Here is an 18,055-nt window from a genome sequence, read left to right as displayed (position 1 = left end):
AAACTTAAAAAATAAATTTAAAAAAAACTAAAAAATAAATCAGAGTCCTAAAGTGCCTAAAAGTAGGCTATTAATTGTTGCTAACAAGAATATGTACGTAGCAGGAATTATTTTCATCACATTGAGTATTTTATGTTAAGTCATTTAGATTTGAGAAAATAATGACAATCGAAAAGAGTGGCTAGTGGTCTGTAATATTTTTATTTTTAATTAGAACTAGCATTCGTCCTGGTAATTGCTTCATATTCACATGTACATACAACTGYGGTAAGTTTCTGAAGTAGGTCAAGTAGAATTTAGTTGACTGAACGKTATTTGGATATTATTTAATCTGACTTTACGTGACATATATTAAGTTAATGTAACATAACGCATGTTACAATGACGTAACGCAACATAATCTAAATTAATGTGACGTATAGTTAAAAAATGCAAGTTATTGTGACTTAACGTAACATAACTTAGGTTTATGTGACGTTACATAACGTAACTTAGGTTTAGGTGACGTAACGTAGCATAAACCAATTTGATGTGACTTACCGTAACACAAACTAATGTGACGGAACGTTCGCAAGTCAACCACAAGTTACTCAAGTTAATGTAAGAACATAATAAAACGTAATCCATTAACAAAGGAATCGATGAAGCTACTTTGACAAGTGCCGTCCATGTTTTGGAAAATTAAAAAAAAAAAATAAGCACGTATTTTCCACATTTCGCTATGCCGTTAGCAATCTCCAAATAACAATGCGTTTTTTTTTTTAATAATACAAATTATGTTTATGTTTAAATGAAAATGAAAAATCACTGCAATGCGAGCGTTACAACTGCATTACTAAAATATGTGTAGAACGAAAACTTTGTTATTTAACCTAAATTAGTACATATTAATGTAAACGGCTGTAAGGATGCACTGGTAAAAGTCTAAATTTAATACTATGCAAGTGAATATGGAATACTAATTTTACAGATTTTTGTTTGCCTAAATAAAAATTTATCGCAAATAAAATATAAATAATTGTAGATTTGTGTAAATCCTTGTGTAACCATATTTGCTGTTGTTGTCAATTTTTTGTTTTGTTTGTGTCTTTAATGTTTATGAACTTAAAAACAAAATTCGAATACAAAATGTAATTATACTGACGGCTTAAAATAAAAAAAAGATATAATATATAAACATAGCTATTACTTCATTAGTTTATAAAAAATTCCATTTGTTAACTTAAAGATTATGTTACACAAAAATATGCAAATACATTGAAAATGAAATTAAAAAAAATGCAAAAAAAAAAAAAATTTTATAAATAGGTGACATTGCTATCAATATGTATGCAATTAAATAAAACCCTTGGTTGAGTTATTTGTTTAAGTGCAAAAAAATGTAAAAGAAACATATTTCATTGCTTCTTGATTAATTGCTTTTTTGCTTTTCACTTTTTAACTGGAAGTTAGTGTTACGTAAATTCGCATAGAACTATTTTCACAATTTCATCAAAYATACGCTATATATGTATGTATATATATATACATATAATTTCACTGATTTTTGACACCTAAATTAATTCGCTAATTGTGCGAATAACACAATTTATGTTAGTATGCATTACATAACTTTTCACTTCAATTCATAACTTTTATAATGATTACTTCTATTATTACCCAGCTCTGTTTGCTCAATACTTTGTTATTTGAGAACCTATTTTTTACACTTTTAATAAATAATTTGATTGGAGCAAGTATACCTAAACATTTCTTTATACTAAATGCTCTACGCCCTTTTCTTATTCAACCGTATTTTGTTTTGTTTTTGTTTTTTAAGTGTGTGTTGTGACTACGGACACCTGACAGTAGGGACATTCCGTCACCGAACARGCGCAAGAATCACATAGTATGAAATGATTACATGGCTCTAAGGTGACCGTACGATTGTTCTCCTCACATTTCATGCACTTCTTGGCGTTCTCYAAGTATAAAACCTTCTCTACCTCCTCTAAATCTGTGCGTAATTTTGACTGTAAACGAGATGTCAACATAAATAAAATGCATTTATGGTGTAATAATTTACAAATAATTTTTTTTTATCGTAGTAAATAATACCTGCAGTTGTTTTAGCTTTTGTATCGATAAATTGCGCAGCTCGGTAGACAAGTGAAGCTGCGTTTGCGCCAAATCATAACGATCCTTCCACTCAATGGCATCCTGCTTGGCTTTGTCACGTTGCAATTCCGTTAAATTTAACTGTGAAATGGCAATAAAAATTGATGCAAGTTAGTATAAATAAAAATGTGATGATATATGGTATGTATAGTACATCAAAAAAGTATGTTACTAATGATAAGACAAATTTATAGCATCACAGAAAAAAAATAAATTTAAAATAAAAATAAAATTGGATTAAAAGTTAAATTCTCAATTTTTTAGTACTCATTTTGAGACCGAAATTGATAGTTTAGTTTGTAATCAAAAATTTTTTTTTGGAGTTTTTAATTTAAACATTGGCGTAACAAAAAAAAAAAAAAAAAAAAAAAAAAAAAACATGTTTTTCTATTAAAAGCATAAAAAGGAAGGAGTAATATATTTCTGACTGAAGCACTATAATTAAAAGCAATTAAATATAAATAAGACAAAAAAGGTAAACTATATTTTTAAAAGATATCCAAACTAATAAATTCGAATAAAAATTATTTTTCTTTTTTTAATTTTAATCTATAAGTTCGTAATCACTTTCTTTTTTTATACTTCAATCCGGTATTTGGGATAGTTTTTTTTATTTTTCATTCCAATATTTAGCATTTTTTCCATAATAATATACCAGATACCATACCGGATATTTGGCATAAAACTTTGTTTTCATTCAGTTATTTGAGATAAAATGTTTTTTTGGAATTAAAACTTAACTAATTATTTTTAATTAAGAATTATAGGGATTAAAAATTAAAAACAAAAAAATAAAAATCAATAATTTTTTAAAAGCACTATTTGCAAGCCTGATTGAAACATTTCTTGTATTAATTTATTAAGCCGCCAAGATATATGAAAAAATATTGTATTCACTAAGCTACCAAAATTTATATACTAATTAGATAAAAATTACCTTTCTAGCTGTCTCATCAATTCGATTCGTTAGCTTTACAATTTGTGAATTTTTCGTCATTAATTCTGTTGATAAACGATTAACATCGGAGTTATTTTGATTTTGTAGTGATTGTAGTGAGAATGCATTTTTAGTGGTTGACAAAGTGTTATCGAACAACATATTCCCAACAGAACTGCTGTTGATGTCATCACGTATTGAGTTTAATTCGGAAATTCTACAGTGTAAAAATTATTATTAAATGTAAAGTTAACATACATGCGGTTACTTTTAACTCGGTATTTACCTAACGGAGGGACTTATTGATAAACCATCAGCAAACCCTGGAGATATGATGCGCGATGGGAAAAACAAGCTGCTACYGTCATTTTGCGTGGCCGCTGAGAGTGAATTACTTAGTTTATTTGTATTGGAACCGCTATAGTTAAATGCATCTGATACGCTAAATAGGTTGCTATGACTGGTTGGGCTGTATGTTAGCGAGTTGCTTGGAATGTTGACGGAAAATCCGGCAGAATTGTAATCTATATATATAACAAAGTTTTTAGTTTTGCATCATGTTCTCTTTGAGGTTTGCGATAAACTTACACTCACCGTTCATGGAGTTATTTAGTGTAGAATTAGGAATGTTAATTGGCGCCGAGGAACGTGATAATAAACTTGAGTTGGCCAAACTGGCAGAGAGCGCATTTTCACGCAATTCATCCATAGGGCAAGCTGRCAGTAATAGTAACGAACAAAGAATGTAAATATAAATGTAAAAAAATAATTAAACAGGTGTTTACACTTACGTTCCACATGTGCAAAAGCACAAAAGACGCTACGTGGACAGTAGCCAGCTTGTTGTACATCATTACATTTAGTTGACTTGTAAATTTCCGGATGAAATTGTTGTTCGGTACGTGTGTGACAATATTGGCAATTGTCGCCAGCCTCACAATTACCAGGCTCACCCCACTCCTCACCATGCTTTACATTGGGACATGGTGTGGATCTGTAAAATTGAAAATAGTGCATTAATAAATGCTTCCATCTATATTCACTAATAATTCAATTTAATTCACCTATATTTAAATTTGCGTGGACTTCGTCGTTTGTCCTTACTGTTGTGATACTGTGGACAAGCGTAACCTTGACGGCAAAGTCGCGGTGGACGTTTACATGGTTCTGTCTTGTAATTTGTCAAAACATAATTGGTATCCTGCCATTTGGGATCCTCATTCATAAGATTGCGTTCTTTATCCAGCGCATTTTGTGCATTTGTACCGTCGAGAGCCAGCTCTGCATTCTGCAATGATTCCAATTCCTTAATATCATATACCGGTGGACGTTGATCCTGTATGCCATGCGCAAAGGCACAATGATGCCCATTTTTGACACAATAACCACGACTATCGGTGTCATGGACACACATACAGGTTTTGTAGTAACGCAGATGGTAGCGCCTTTCAGTATCACCCGCGGTGCGGTGAAGAAATGGACAGCTGAAATGACAATTTAAATATTTAGAAACTATTTGCAATTTCTTATAAACATAAATATTTATTATAATTGCTTATTTATAAACATACATAATAATAAATGGAGCTTAGAAAAAGATAAATAAAATAAAGGAATTAACTGGAAATGATAACTTTATAATTTATTCACTTATTCTCATATGTATACGAATAATATTTACATATATACACATACACAATGTAACATAACACCTCCCTAGCGTACGCCTATGCGTATATTTATTTACATTTTGAAAAGGTATCAAGTTTGTTTCTGTCGAAAATAAGGGAATGTCCACAATAAACATAAAAGCGAAAGCGTGAGACAAAGACAAAAAATGTGTGTTGATACAAAAGTCCGTGGAACTGTAGTAAAACATAAGCGAATTTGCATCAAAAACACAAAATAGAGATAAACACACAACAAAAATAAAACAAAAACAAAGAAAGCAAACATAAAAGAAATGGCTGATAATGACGAAAGCACGTAAGCAAAAAAGACAAATGTTAGGGATCTGTATAAAGCCAAAAGGTGTAGGAAATAATGGAAACGCAATTTCTCTAACTGACTGTAGATGGGTGGTGGTGAAGGATATTAGCGTATGTTGCACAGACTAAACAATGGTTTCTGATTGCAGAGCTATGCTCCAAAAAAAAAATCATAATTGGAAGATACTTACTCGTCACCATCGGGGCATATGCCTGTAGTTTCATCGTATTTGGTGCAATAATTATCCGCACTATAATTGAATGTACCATCTCGTTTGCGGACAGGGCGACGGCGGCGTTGGTTTTGGAAATGCCAATTGAAGCATACAAATGGTCTATGTTGGTTACATTTGTGTTGCAGAAAAGACTGACACTGTTCGACCCGAAATTCCTTTAAGTACCTGGAAGACACAACGTTAAATAAATATGAAGCAAATTGTTGCAGTATATTGATAAGCACTTATAAGCACAATTTTTCAAATTAATTCATTTTATTTACGTGTAATGATTTGGTTTTTCTTGTTGTGTAGAAAGGAGCAATTTACTTGCTTCATTCGCCATTTTGTCACTTTTGAAATGCGCAAAGCGTAGAGAACAAAAATGAAGCGGACCAGAAATCACCGCAAATATGGCAATTAAATAATGTTGCCACGCTTTTCACTAATTACGTATTTCCAACAAAATTTAATTTTGGAGAGGTATTCAAAGTAACTTGAATATATAAAAAATAATAAGAATATCCTTTATAAAATTTAAATAATATAATTATTTATGTTTATTTGTTCAAATGCGTATTTTTGTACTTCCTGCATTAAACCACGTTTCAAACTGTTGTTTTATAATTATTTGAAGAGTTTTTAAATTTGTTGAACCACTGTAGCAGACAGTTGATAAGAACAGCTGTCAACAATGTTGGCCGGAAGCCACCCGTAAATGTTCTCTTAATTTTAAGGATACGTGATTAGTAATAATTTATTAATTAAAAATTAATAAAGTCGTGCTTAAGTGTGCATAACAATATGGCAGTTGCAATTCCAGATATTAATAAGCTTCCGAAGTGTGTAAAAGATATTACCAAATCCGATGAGTATATAAAATATTTGCCTGTAAGTTGTACATGAATATGTAAACAATACAAGAATTGATTATAATGACTTCTTAATTTTAGTCAATTTCAACGAAAGCAAAAACTAAAGATGAGGCTGAATGTTTACTTCAACATATTGTGGCTGTAATAGAGTTCGAAATTTTCTCAAAATCGCAAACAGATGAATTGAATGTAGCCAATCAGGTTGTTTTGAATACAGCTTATCGGGCGTATTTCCAATTAATACAACAACATAAACTGCCAAACATACATTTGAACGCTTTACCTAAGCCGAAATTATTGTATGACGAGGAGGTTGGCTTCCAGCTATTATATGCCATGCTATTAACTGATCAGCATGCGCAGACTTTCGATCCTGAGACCATACTTATGGATTGCACTAAAGCATTAAGTGACGCCATCAACGACGACTGCGCCAGCTTGCTATACATAATTAAAGTCTTGAATATATTATTGTGCAAATTTCCAAAGTGCAACGTAAATATACCCCTCCAGCAAATCTATTATTGCCTGCAAACCAACCAAAATGGCATGCGCGAAGAGTCGCTGAATCTTTTCTCGAATTGCTGTCGGCAAATTGATTATGCATTTGAAAATTTTCAAGTTATTTTAGAGTTTTGGCCTTGGTCAAACCGATTTAAATTCTATTTAATTAGTTGCATACTGAAAACGCACAATTTAATTGAATATTTGCGAAGTGCACACCATTCAGTGAGTGAATTTTTCGCTGGTGTACGTCTAAGTTTAAGTCATAAAAGTCTTTTAGCCGCTAGTCAATATTTAGTAAAAGCGTTAAGTGCACAAAACTCCGATGAGCTACTACAACTAAGTACTGATATACTCACAAGRGGTTCAGTTAAAGAAATCAAAAATTTTTACGCGCAATGGAATGGACGTATCGAGCAAAAGGATAGATTGTTCGAATTTTTGCAAAGCCAACCAGAAATAGTAAATTTCCTAGAAAACACCATCGATGGTTCCATTGAACAGGATTATTTTCGTTCAACCTTAATCTTTAGCATGTTTTCACGGCAAATATTCGAAGCTTCAAAGCTACACTTTTTTAAAATCAGCACAGAACTTATAACAAACTGTTTCCAACTCGAATTGGAAACACAAATGTTAATTTTCAAATTCATTGTTGACAATTTGGCTAGTTTTGCCATTGAGGATTGCTTGGAATTCACTGCTGCATTTATAAAGGAGCATAAATGTATAGAAAATGCTCAATACCGCAATGAAATTTTGGGTAAAATGCCAGCCATCGTTAATTATGTGTCAAAAACCTTTAGCAAATTGCATTATGCTGGTGGCATAACCACTCTTGAGACCAGTATACATACATTTTTCAAGCATATGCATCTTTTAATTGATGACGACATTGGTAGCAACATTTATCAACCGAAAATATTTTCGTTGCGTCTTTTAGAGATTTTACTGAAATCACTATACGCTGACAATTTGGAGAAGAATGCCAAAAATTGCTGCTTAACGCAAAATAAAAAACTTGGTAAATTTTTGGTTGAACAAAAAGTATTTGAATGTGGTAGCGTATCAGCAGCACTCTTTAAACTACTCGATGATCCTTTGGGATTTGATGATGCATTAGAATTGATAATGCGCTTACTGCAGCAAATCAATTTTTCCGAAGTGGGTGAAAGCGTGCGCTTATGCAAGGAATTTAGCCGCCGCTGCGGTGTAGACGAATGTGTTTTAAGCACACTTTATGCCAGAGTTACATTAAATTGCTGCAAAAGTACAGGCGATGAAGAAGCGATTTCCATTTTACTACAGTTCGCTATAACCTCTTTGAAGGAAGAACTGGAAGATTTTCAACAAGATCCGCTGCTTGTGTGCAAGACACGAAATCACTTATTTGGCTTTATCAATATAGTTGGAGAAGTTGTGCAAGGCAACATTTGCCTAAAAACGGAAACTCAGAATGAAATACTTGACCTTTTAGAAAAAGTACTGAATTTAGTTTTGGATTTACTGAATGTATGCAAAGCTGATCCCTTGCAAGCTGCTAGTAATGCTGCGAGCTTCCAAGACATGGAGGAGAGTTTGGAAATTTTGGTACAGAAAAGTGCCTACAAAGTCGAAGATCATGGAGAGTTTCGTAAAYTTTTACTTATGTCGTTTTGGCTTACACTGAAGGTAGTATACACTAAGAACTAGCGAAMCTTATTTTCAATAAATCGTTTATATTGTAGGCTACCTGTGATTTGGCCACAGAAATCGGTATGCGATATGTTGCAACAACTGAGCATGACTTCACTGATTGCCAGATATTGAAGCGTTGCTTGGATATAAATGTGACCGTGCTAACGCGTTGTAGACACAAAGGGGCCATCGAAGCAGCTGGCGTAAGTATAGGTTGGTATCTACTCATTACGAAAATGAAACAATGCTTTACGCTAAATTTTTTTTATTCGGCAGGCAAACTAACTAAAAGTATTACTTCCCATTGCACTACAAGTTCGGCGGTGTACCACTTATTATATAACTGCTTGGAGCTTTTGTTCGACAATACAAAGCAGGTGAGCGTTACACGTAGGGGTGCTGGTTACTCCATCATGATGCTGCATATCGTGAAGAATGAACAGCACCGTACCAGACCACTACTCAAGTCCGTAATGGATAGAACTATCGCGTTACTTAAGAATTATTGTGCAACCGACGCATCGCATGTCGAGAAATTCGATCGTTTGGAGGCATTACTACTGCACTACGTAGGCGTTTTAGTGCGCGATACAGAGTTGCGTGAGGCCACATCACATTATTACAATGAAATACTCTTAGTAACTTTGAAACGTATTGAGCATCCCGAATGGACGGAATTCAATGCAGCGTTGCAACTTTTTGGCGCACTGATACCGAAAATTGTTGGACAAACAATGGCCAAGGATTTTGATGCAGCGGCCGGTAATGAAAACAACGATATTACATATGACGAAATAATACGAAAACTGCCAACGGCCTGTGATTACATACTCAACTATTTTGCCAGCAAGCAAGACTTGAATACCGACACACGCACCACCGTTTTATTCCTGGGCTTCCTCTCCAAAGTTAAGCATTTACCCAAACAAATTGAGGCGAATGAATGCAGTTTCTTACAACGCATACGCGAGTTAATGTGGCGTCTATTGGCGCATCGTTGTGAAAGCGTGCGTAAATTGGCTGCGCTTTGTTTTGTACGCGCCCACGAYTTTAGACTAGAACTACCCCAAGCGTTAATAAGCATTTCCAATATACTCGGTAATGTAAGCAATGAGAATTTGTTTCTGGGTTTCATTGCTACGCTTGCAGAAGGCATACTGCGTATGCAACATGAAAGTTTGCACATTAACGATGGGGCTTACAAAGATTTTATGCAACGACTACGTTCATCTTTGGCTGACTTGAAACTCAAGAATAAATATGAACCATACTCAATAAGTAAACTGTTGGATATTTTCCTATTGGTTGGCTTTGATGCACAGGTGAGCATTGTGCAAGAATTGCTACATGCACCAACTGCGGACGAAGCTGCTATTGGCTATGATGTGTGGCAGCAGTGCGCTGGAAAGTTTATGTGCAAATCGTAAATCGAAATACCCACAATTATGATAATCAAAGAGTTCAGTAGTAATGTGCTAAACAGTTAAGAGGCTTTACATTTAGTTTGTTTATAATTTATTGTACAAATTTGACATTAATTAAGACTAAGTCGAAAAGATTTATTAGACAAAATATGTCAGTTTAAGGCAACACTTTAATTGAGAATATTTTATGTTACATAAACATTCGTATAAAAGTTTTCGATTGCCCATTGAAAAAAAAAATAATGCTAAAATTTTAAAAGAAACACCCGAATTACAAAATGATTACTATCTATACCCGCAACCATGGGAACCCATTAAGTTAAGTCTAAACGTAGAAATAACGATAAAGTGCTCTAAATTCCATTACTTTGTTCTTATCAACATAATGATATGAAGTCACATTAAAATTATTGTAACGCACAATTTTCTAAATTAAAATATAAAAAAAATAAGTGGCTTACTATTTGGCTTAAAAAATGGCAATCTTTTGTAAAAATAATTACACTGCTAATTTGATTCCCGGAGTAAAATATCACTAATACAAACAAAATAAGTTTCGATAATTATAAGCAACGTATATGTAGCTAGATATTCGTGAAGTCCGAAGCATATACAAAAGCTACAACTAAATCAGCTGAAACCTTCGTTATCCTGCTGCTTCTGTTTCTCTTGGACTTGCGTTTGGGACATCTGTTGCAGCGTGCGACTGAGAATGTTGCGCAGAATATGTGGCTTGCAGTATTCTTCTAACCACGGTATTACGCCGGTTGTCAGCTGCTTAAAGTTATCCATTGGTATATGCTGGAATGTTTCGAACATCTCGTCCATAATTGCCTGGAACTACATATAAACAAATTATTTTATTATTATAAATATTTTTTAGGATTAATTTTAAGTTTGTCTAAGAGGCAAGATTTTATTGACCAGTAAATGTGAGAACAAATTAGTTTTGGTAGATATTGATATTATTACATTAGAATATTTTATTTATAAATATATCATTTATATCACAATAGTTTCGTAAGTTGAATTTCTGAATGCTTCAGATACCGCACAACGATATTTTATCTATCTTAATTATTATAGAGACATTGCTTTATGGAAAAAAATAATAAAAACAATGCTTATTGCATATTGATATACTCATTCAAAATAATAACCTTCACTTATCACTTTAGAAATGTGTAGTGAATTTCAAGAGTAGTCAGATCTGATACATAATTAAGGAATGTTTTGGTCTGKTTCCACAAACTTCAAATAAAACAATATATACTTATATATATTAATACCTTTCACAAATAAAAGGTTTTCATACGAGGACTAGATTTAATTCATTGTAAATTTATTCGTCAAATAAAATGGTTTTCAATTCAAGGTGATTTTTATCCATGGAAGCTACTATGTCTATATTCGCCAGCTGCAATTCCATAAAATAAGCAGTTTATTGGGGAGAAATRGACGTGTGCAAATATGTAGATCGATATATCAAAATGTGAGGAACTAGTTTGCCTACAAACAGACAGGCGGACATGTCTAAAGCCGCTCAACTCGACCTGCTGATCATTTATATATATTTTTTGGGTCGCTGATGTTAGAAATTTCGTAACAAAATTAATATACAAATTTCGGGGTATAAAAATACTGACTTACAATATAACACCGAAACCAGTATATTGTATTATATAATCCATGATAAATGTATAAAATACATATTGCAGCTTAAAGCTTTTATATTATGTTAATATATATTAATATTATAAACACATTTCAATTCATACTGACCACTTGAAATTTTGCCTCGTCGGTTAGACGTGCTTCTTCGGGCCCAGGATTTGCTTGCTGATGCTGCAACATATGCTCATAACTGTGCTGTATTATGCGTAAAGCTGCAACTTCTTTTTGCAATGCAGCACTTTCCTCTTCTTGCTTTTTCTTTTGTAAGTTTAAGTAACCTATATAGTCAATTGATTTTTGCAGTATGAGCGCTTTACTTAATTTGTAACCTGATGCTGAATCATTTTGTTGACATGTAGGCACTAGTTCTTGCAGGCTATCATAACCTTTCTTGATAGCATCACGTCGTTTTTGTTCAGCTTGCGTGTGCGCTTCGCGACGCCTTTCTTTGTAGCTTAAGGTTGACGATGAAGCCAGCGCAGAGCTACTACGTCCATCACCACTGTCATCGTCCTCATCTAATTAACCAAAGTTTTATAAAAAGAGAATTGCATTTATCTTTCCGTAATACATACCTGTGTTGTGAGCTGATGAATTTGGTGTATGTGTGCTATCATCTCGACTCTCTTGCGTATTTTGGTCCGCATCGTGGTCCATTGTCATGGAGTAGTCGTCTTTCGATCGCGTATTATTACCTGTTAGTATTTCGTGTATTGAGCTAAATATATACAAGTCATATAAATTTACCAAATTCGGTTTGTGCGGAGCCACGATTTTCCGCCATCATTAAAATGTACTTTTAAATTCGTGTTATATGATATCAGTGCTGCTACAAAATCATCAGCTATCAAATTATCAGAACATATGTAAATTCACGTAAGAGAGTATACAAAATKAATACAAGTTATCAAAGTGTCACAGGAATATGTAAAAGACCTGTTCGATTAAATGCTCAGAGTTGTCGGACTTTCAAGTGGATATCTGTCATAAAYTACATTTGATTAACAAATATGACCTTTTCTTGAAATCGTTGTCAATAGTTATTATTAATAATACCAGAAAATATGAAATTTTTTTTATTGATTTAAAATACTACTTAATAATTTTAATATGGAAGTTTAAAAAAATAACTGTAACATCTTAATACTTTGTATTAAATAATTAAATTTTGTTTGTTGCACAGTGTATAATTTATAAAGGTGTACCACTAATTTGGGCGATAAGGTAACATTGCACTTGAAATTGCCTTCGTGTCGCTGGCCGAATAATTTTGCAGAGTAGGTTAACTCAAAGTGATTTTGTATTTTGTTAATTTAGTTACTAGTCGTTCAACTAAAAGAGTTATTTAAAGAATTTTGATTTAGAAGATTCATACACTTGCATATAAAATAGGAAAATCAAAATGGGTCTGTTACACGCCATTGGTATTAGGGTAATGAATTTTATGGTGTTTTTCCTAATTGTAATTTTATTGCCGGGTCTGCCACCGCGTACCACTTTTCCATTCAAAGCTTTTGTGTAAGTCCAAAGTTCTGTCCTTTGTTGGAAAAACATGTCAAATTAATAGTATTTCTTCACAGTGTGACACCTGCTAAAGATTTGAAAGGAGCCTTAGAGCCTAATCAGCACCTAGATGGTGCCGAACGCCTACTCGAAGGGCGTGTCTATGGCCCAGAATGTCTCATTGCACGTAAAAATGAGGTATACACCGGCATACATGGTGGTGAGATAATTAAAYTAACTGCCGATCATGTTACACACGTCGCAAAAATTGGACAACCTTGTGGTATGTTGTTTTCGGTTTGGAAAAAATTACTATAAAATTCTACGAACACTTGTTAATTTTTCCAGAAGAAATATTTGAAGAAGCTCGTTGCGGAAGACCTTTGGGCCTTGCCTTTGATACGCAGGGTAATAACTTGATTGTGGCGGACGCATACTACGGCATTTGGCAGATAGATCTTAATACAAATCAAAAGAAATTGCTGGTGTCGCCTCAACAAGAACAACCTGGTAAAGATATTCCACGTGAAGCTAAAATTTTCAACACGGTTGCAGTAGATCAGAAAGGTGACATTTATTGGACRGATTCGGAATCAGATTTTGTGTTGCTCGATTTGGTATTTGGCTCTTTGGCAAACCCCTCTGGTCGGTAAGTAAACTTTCAACTCTAAATGACCTAGTGTGAAGAAAGTTTCTAAAATAATTTATGCATAAATTAACAACAATATTGTGTGTGTTAATGGAAACTGGTTTTTTCTTACGTGTGTGTGTTTAATTTTTAGTAGTGTGGTCTCACATTGGACTGTTGCCAGCTTGCACGCACGTTTCAACTGTTCCTTAAATAACAATCACATCACGCTTTTGACTACGTCATAGACTTTAAAAAATACTTGCTAAGTATATATTTTTTGTGACTATGCTTGTAAATCGCATCTTTGTAGCATATATCACAACATTCATAATGCTTAAGCAACAAATTTAAAAAAAAAAAATTTCAAACGCTTTGTTGTAGTATAAGACCATTGTGTTTAACAGCCTTCAACCTGCTTTTTTATTATTGACTCAGCAACATATTATTCATTGAAGAGCGATTTTCTTTACCATAAAAATGTTGTTTTCAGYTAAATGCTTTTAAGAATTCATATATATGTATGGAAAAACTCTCACACTGTAAACCTATGCGTGTGTGTACGTACATATGCGTTTATAAACAYATATACATATATATATGTTTGCTGTTAATACACTGAACAGCGTATTTAAAATTTTCTCGTTTAAAAAACTTTCTTATTTGACGGAAACAATTCTTTTTGCTATTGCTGATTTCTTGATTAAATTGACCGCTTATGTTTTACCAACTGTGATAGAAAAGGAGGTGAATTGWATAGAAAGTAATATTTTAAACTTACACTTACGATTATAAGTAATAAACCACTTTCTTTAAAATATGTAATTAATTTTGTTACCTAAAATCTTGATTTTTTCAGACTCTTCAAATATGATCGTGCTACCAATGTTAGCAAAGTATTGCTGGACGAATTATTTTTTGCTAATGGTTTGGCTCTAAGTCCCGATGAAGACTTCATTGTTGTCGCAGAAACCGGAGCGATGCGTTTGACTAAGTACTATTTAAAGGGCACCAAAGCCGGTCAGAGTGAAGTCTTTGTAGAGGGTTTGCCTGGTTTGCCCGACAATTTGACACCTGATGCTGAAGGCATATGGGTACCGCTCGTAATGGCAGCAGATAGCGAACATCCAAACGCTTTTAATATGTTCACCAACTTCCCCAGCATACGTTTATTCCTGGCACGTCTGCTTAGTCTCTTCGAATTGCCCTTCCGTCTAATTAACAACGCCTTCCCCAATAAGCTGGCCCAAAGGTTTATTCACTTCATCGGCCATGGCGAGAGTATGATGCTCTTGTCACCCAAACGTTCAACCATTGTGAGAGTAGATTGGAACGGTAATATTGTGGGTTCGTTACATGGTACCGATAAGTCGTCGGGCGCTGTTTCGCATGTATTGGAATTTAACGATTACTTGTACYTGGGTTCGCCGTACAATCGCTTTTTGGCGCGTGTGAAATCACCGAGAGCCGCTCGCCAGCCGGAGGTGAAAGTGCGGAATGTCAGGTATGAAGGGGTTAATTTAGAAGCGTCTGTTAAGCCATCAACTGCATCTACTACCACTACTAGCAAGCCAAAGCCTGCCGCTACTAAACCACTAACTACGACTGCGCCAMCGACAACAACAACAAGCCCGACGACGACAACAACTACTACACCACGACCAACTACAACCACACMTAAACCGACCACGACAACTACAACAAGACCACCCACTACAACAAGAACAACAACGACAACTAGAAAACCATCCACAACTACAACAGCACGACCACCAAAAACGACGACGACCGCCAAACCCAAAGTTACCGTCACCACCACAACAACTACAACACCAAAACCAACWACAGCTCCACCAAAAGCATCACCGGCCACACCGAAMGCAAAATCAAGCACCACAACAGCACGTCCTGCTGCCGAGCAGAAACGTGTGCCTCCAAAGGAGCCAGCACCGATTAAGGAGGAAATACCAGACGACACGAAACCACCCAAATTCGACAAGCTTAAAGTGATCACCAAAACCGGCGAACATCTCGAAYTTTAAAGCTGCTAACTAACAAGCTAACTGCAAACATACATACCTATATAGCATTATTACTTTCCTATGTTATCCGAGGTGTCGTTCBAACATAACCTAATAACAACATAAACATAAGCGGCATGTAACAAGAGCGCATGCAACGCTACGAATTTCATGTTAAAATGCAACATAGCAATAATCTAGTAAATACCTTCGATATATTAGGAGGATTTGTCGGAAATAGGCTGTGTACTGTTCCGACGGTACAGTTTTTGAGATATTATTGCGGCATATTTTATACAGTTACAAGAAACAAACGAAATTAGTGCTTCAACGAATACATTCCAATTTACATTCCAACTGATATGAATATCGTTTACGTGCATTTTTGCATTTATTAATATTTTACTCRCTTGATGCTTACATACCGCGAATTTACGGTTTCTAGGAAAAGGTACCTCGTACTAAATTCGTTTGAAAGTTGTAAAAATGCCTTTAATGGAGACTTTCCCTTGGTTAGCTTAAATAGTTCTAAATTGGAGCTTAAATAGGTAGCTATAAGTGTGAAACTAGTGCGGATCTCTTTAAACAAATGTATTAACGAATTACTGCTCAAACAAGAATTTTTGAATGTCCGCTAAGATTTACTATATTTTTTTACTTTACATCGATTATACTAGTTTGGTGTTTGCACAAAGTTTATAAAAAAAACGAATTTTATAAAATAATTTATAAAAACTTTGTTTGGTCATGGTAAATAATCTATTTAAAGTAATAAATAAATCACGGTAGTAATTTTATGTATACTTTTCCTTACCTTTGACTGTTATACATACATAATGAAATAAATGCCCTGTACTGATTTTGAATTATTTTGTAATTTATTTAATAAGCGCTTGACTTATTTTTCTCATTTCAGTTTTACATTCATAAATAATTCTTTAAAATTAAATAAAGCTTAAAGTGTTTCTCCACAAACTTTTAAAGCTGGCAGTTTTCACTCTCTCTTATTTATTTATTTATATTTTTAACAGTACAAACTAAAACAGCCACAAATTTCTTAAAGCAAATTTTCAGTCGTAGGCTATAAATAATTGCATATACATATATGTACATATGTACGTATACAAATTATAAATTTACATAGTTTTTTTTTTGTTAACAATTACTGAGGTTTGTTGCCAAATTAAAATCTTATCAACAAACCCACCTACATAACTACATATTGTGCACTTAATTACGGTAGCGCACTCCATTAAACATAAGTACTACACATTAAAGATATAAACGTACGTACATAYATATATGTAAGTATATACATACTCATGTACATATCCGTATGGTTTTGCGTTCAAGCATGTCTGCTTGTGCGCGTTAAAATCACGTTTCTATTATCGTTTCGGTTATTTGCTGTGCAAATCACACTCATTCCATTGAGGCTTCACGTGCTTTTCGCGCTTCTCGGACGGCTTGGCGGTTCAGCGGGGTCGGTCCAATGCCAATCAGTGTACATGACACATTTACTTTGCGAGTCCATATATAGATGCGATTGTGGACAGCGTTGTAGTTTAGCGGGACGCCCTTGTTCCTCACATGTCCAATATTTTGTAGGGTCCCAGAAGTGACGGAACATGGCGTTAACCTCGTGCAATGTGTCGCAGCCGGGTTCGCCATCATAATCGGCAGTATTTTCATGTGTTGATTTCTTCACTGTTGCCATTGTGTACTTTTCCAGCCACACAGCTGTGCGATCAGGTGAGTAATAAGTGGGTGTTCTTGTCTAATATCTGCTAATTATTTGCACACTTATGTGTGTGTGTGCCTTTATTTGTTTTTTTTTTTTTTTGTTTTTTGCTTTTGGTTTCAGGTTATCCAATCGCTGTTGAGCGCGCTGAAATATTGTTCACTTCAATCTCTAACGGCGTTGCTGTAATGGAAATGTTAAAAATAGTTTTATTCAAGTGTTATGTACATTATATAGACAGCTTTTGTTGTTATTGCTTTTAGCTTTAAGTGAATAAAATTTTATGTTAGTGTAAATAAGTTGTTAATAAAAGTCATGTGTTAGTTCAAATTGTAGCTATTTGTTGTTTTTTAACTGCTTGCATGTATGGTTTGCATAAACGTGTCTATTGTTGTTGTAGCAATTACGCAAAAATCTGTGTGGTGTTATGAAATTGGCGGTTGTCATCGAGGTTATCTCAGTTTTCAAAAAATAATTTTTTTTTGTATTTGCGTTAAGTGTAATATCTTAAAAATATTCTCTGAAAATTTCACGTTGATCCGATAATTAGTTTTTGAGTTATTCGACAAATAACAAAGAGAGCTCGGGCACTTCAAAGCGCTGGTGTGAAACTTTAAACGCGTTTTTCTCAAAACATTTTTTTTTGAACTGGTGACAACTGTAACTCGAACACCGCTCAGTAGATTTTAATGAAATTTATACAGCTTTTAG

At 34.0% G+C, this 18,055-nt stretch overlaps 5 protein-coding genes across 8 annotated transcripts in view; 2 read left to right on the top strand and 3 right to left on the bottom strand.

Annotated features, from left to right (window-relative positions):
• Positions 1–50: 50 nt before the first annotated feature.
• On the bottom strand, positions 51–5,654 carry LOC108975225 (RING finger protein unkempt). 2 transcript variants are annotated; one of them, XM_018943573.1, is made up of 9 exons: positions 5,582–5,654; positions 5,274–5,483; positions 4,159–4,578; positions 3,886–4,088; positions 3,683–3,811; positions 3,381–3,618; positions 3,095–3,311; positions 2,098–2,238; positions 51–2,012 (listed from the first exon to the last, which is right to left on the bottom strand). In XM_018943573.1, exons 1-9 carry the CDS (start codon positions 5,641–5,643, stop codon positions 1,815–1,817), a joined length of 1,818 nt encoding a protein of 605 aa, XP_018799118.1. In that variant the 5' UTR covers positions 5,644–5,654; the 3' UTR covers positions 51–1,814. The 2 variants fall into 2 exon arrangements, with proteins under 2 accessions (XP_018799118.1, XP_018799119.1); XM_018943574.1 differs by having other exon boundaries at positions 3,689–3,811.
• A 360-nt stretch (positions 5,655–6,014) lies between these two features.
• LOC108975264 lies at positions 6,015–9,799 on the top strand. Its single transcript, XM_018943623.1, has 4 exons — positions 6,015–6,188; positions 6,251–8,347; positions 8,404–8,566; positions 8,630–9,799. The coding sequence occupies exons 1-4, from the start codon at positions 6,102–6,104 to the stop codon at positions 9,778–9,780; spliced, it is 3,498 nt and encodes a 1,165-aa protein (XP_018799168.1). The 5' UTR covers positions 6,015–6,101; the 3' UTR covers positions 9,781–9,799.
• Positions 9,800–9,911: 112 nt separating this feature from the next.
• Positions 9,912–12,376, bottom strand: LOC108975265 (max-like protein X). 2 transcript variants are annotated; one of them, XM_018943625.1, is made up of 4 exons: positions 12,199–12,376; positions 12,027–12,125; positions 11,560–11,969; positions 9,912–10,617 (listed from the first exon to the last, which is right to left on the bottom strand). In XM_018943625.1, the coding sequence occupies exons 1-4, from the start codon at positions 12,236–12,238 to the stop codon at positions 10,408–10,410; spliced, it is 759 nt and encodes a 252-aa protein (XP_018799170.1). In that variant the 5' UTR covers positions 12,239–12,376; the 3' UTR covers positions 9,912–10,407. The 2 variants fall into 2 exon arrangements, with proteins under 2 accessions (XP_018799170.1, XP_018799169.1); XM_018943624.1 differs by having other exon boundaries at positions 12,027–12,146; positions 12,199–12,375.
• A 311-nt stretch (positions 12,377–12,687) lies between these two features.
• Positions 12,688–16,469, top strand: LOC108975261 (adipocyte plasma membrane-associated protein). Of its 2 annotated transcripts, XM_018943621.1 has the most exons (5): positions 12,688–12,969; positions 13,032–13,237; positions 13,303–13,603; positions 14,442–15,086; positions 15,150–16,469. In XM_018943621.1, the coding sequence occupies exons 1-5, from the start codon at positions 12,854–12,856 to the stop codon at positions 15,622–15,624; spliced, it is 1,743 nt and encodes a 580-aa protein (XP_018799166.1). In that variant the 5' UTR covers positions 12,688–12,853; the 3' UTR covers positions 15,625–16,469. The 2 variants fall into 2 exon arrangements, with proteins under 2 accessions (XP_018799166.1, XP_018799165.1); XM_018943620.1 differs by having other exon boundaries at positions 12,689–12,969; positions 14,442–16,469.
• A 350-nt stretch (positions 16,470–16,819) lies between these two features.
• LOC108975263 overlaps positions 16,820–18,055 on the bottom strand; it is a 3,654-nt gene continuing 2,418 nt past the window's right edge. The window contains exon 2 of the mRNA XM_018943622.1: positions 16,820–17,527. Within this exon, the coding sequence (XP_018799167.1) occupies positions 17,042–17,320 (279 nt within the window). The 5' untranslated portion in view covers positions 17,321–17,527 and the 3' untranslated portion in view covers positions 16,820–17,041. The remainder of the gene's footprint in view (positions 17,528–18,055) is intronic.

The sequence above is a fragment of the Bactrocera latifrons genome, unplaced genomic scaffold (genome assembly GCF_001853355.1).
Source record: "Bactrocera latifrons isolate USDA-ARS-PBARC rearing strain unplaced genomic scaffold, ASM185335v1 scaffold_63, whole genome shotgun sequence".
Lineage (NCBI taxonomy): Eukaryota > Metazoa > Arthropoda > Insecta > Diptera > Tephritidae > Bactrocera > Bactrocera latifrons.
Note: the sequence above shows the minus strand (reverse complement) of the source record. Positions and strands in the feature narration are given on the sequence as shown.

Bases quoted from the DNA above. Each gene is read 5' to 3' on its own strand.
- LOC108975265 (XM_018943624.1), bottom strand. From the start codon at position 12,238: ATGATGGCGGAAAATCGTGGCTCCGCACAAACCGAATTTG. The intron at 12,147-12,198 runs GTAAATTTATAT...AAATACTAACAG, and splicing joins CTCCGCACAAACCGAATTTG to GTAATAATACGCGATCGAAA. The intron at 10,618-11,559 runs GTCAGTATGAAT...GTTTATATGTAG, and splicing joins ACGAGGCAAAATTTCAAGTG to TTCCAGGCAATTATGGACGA.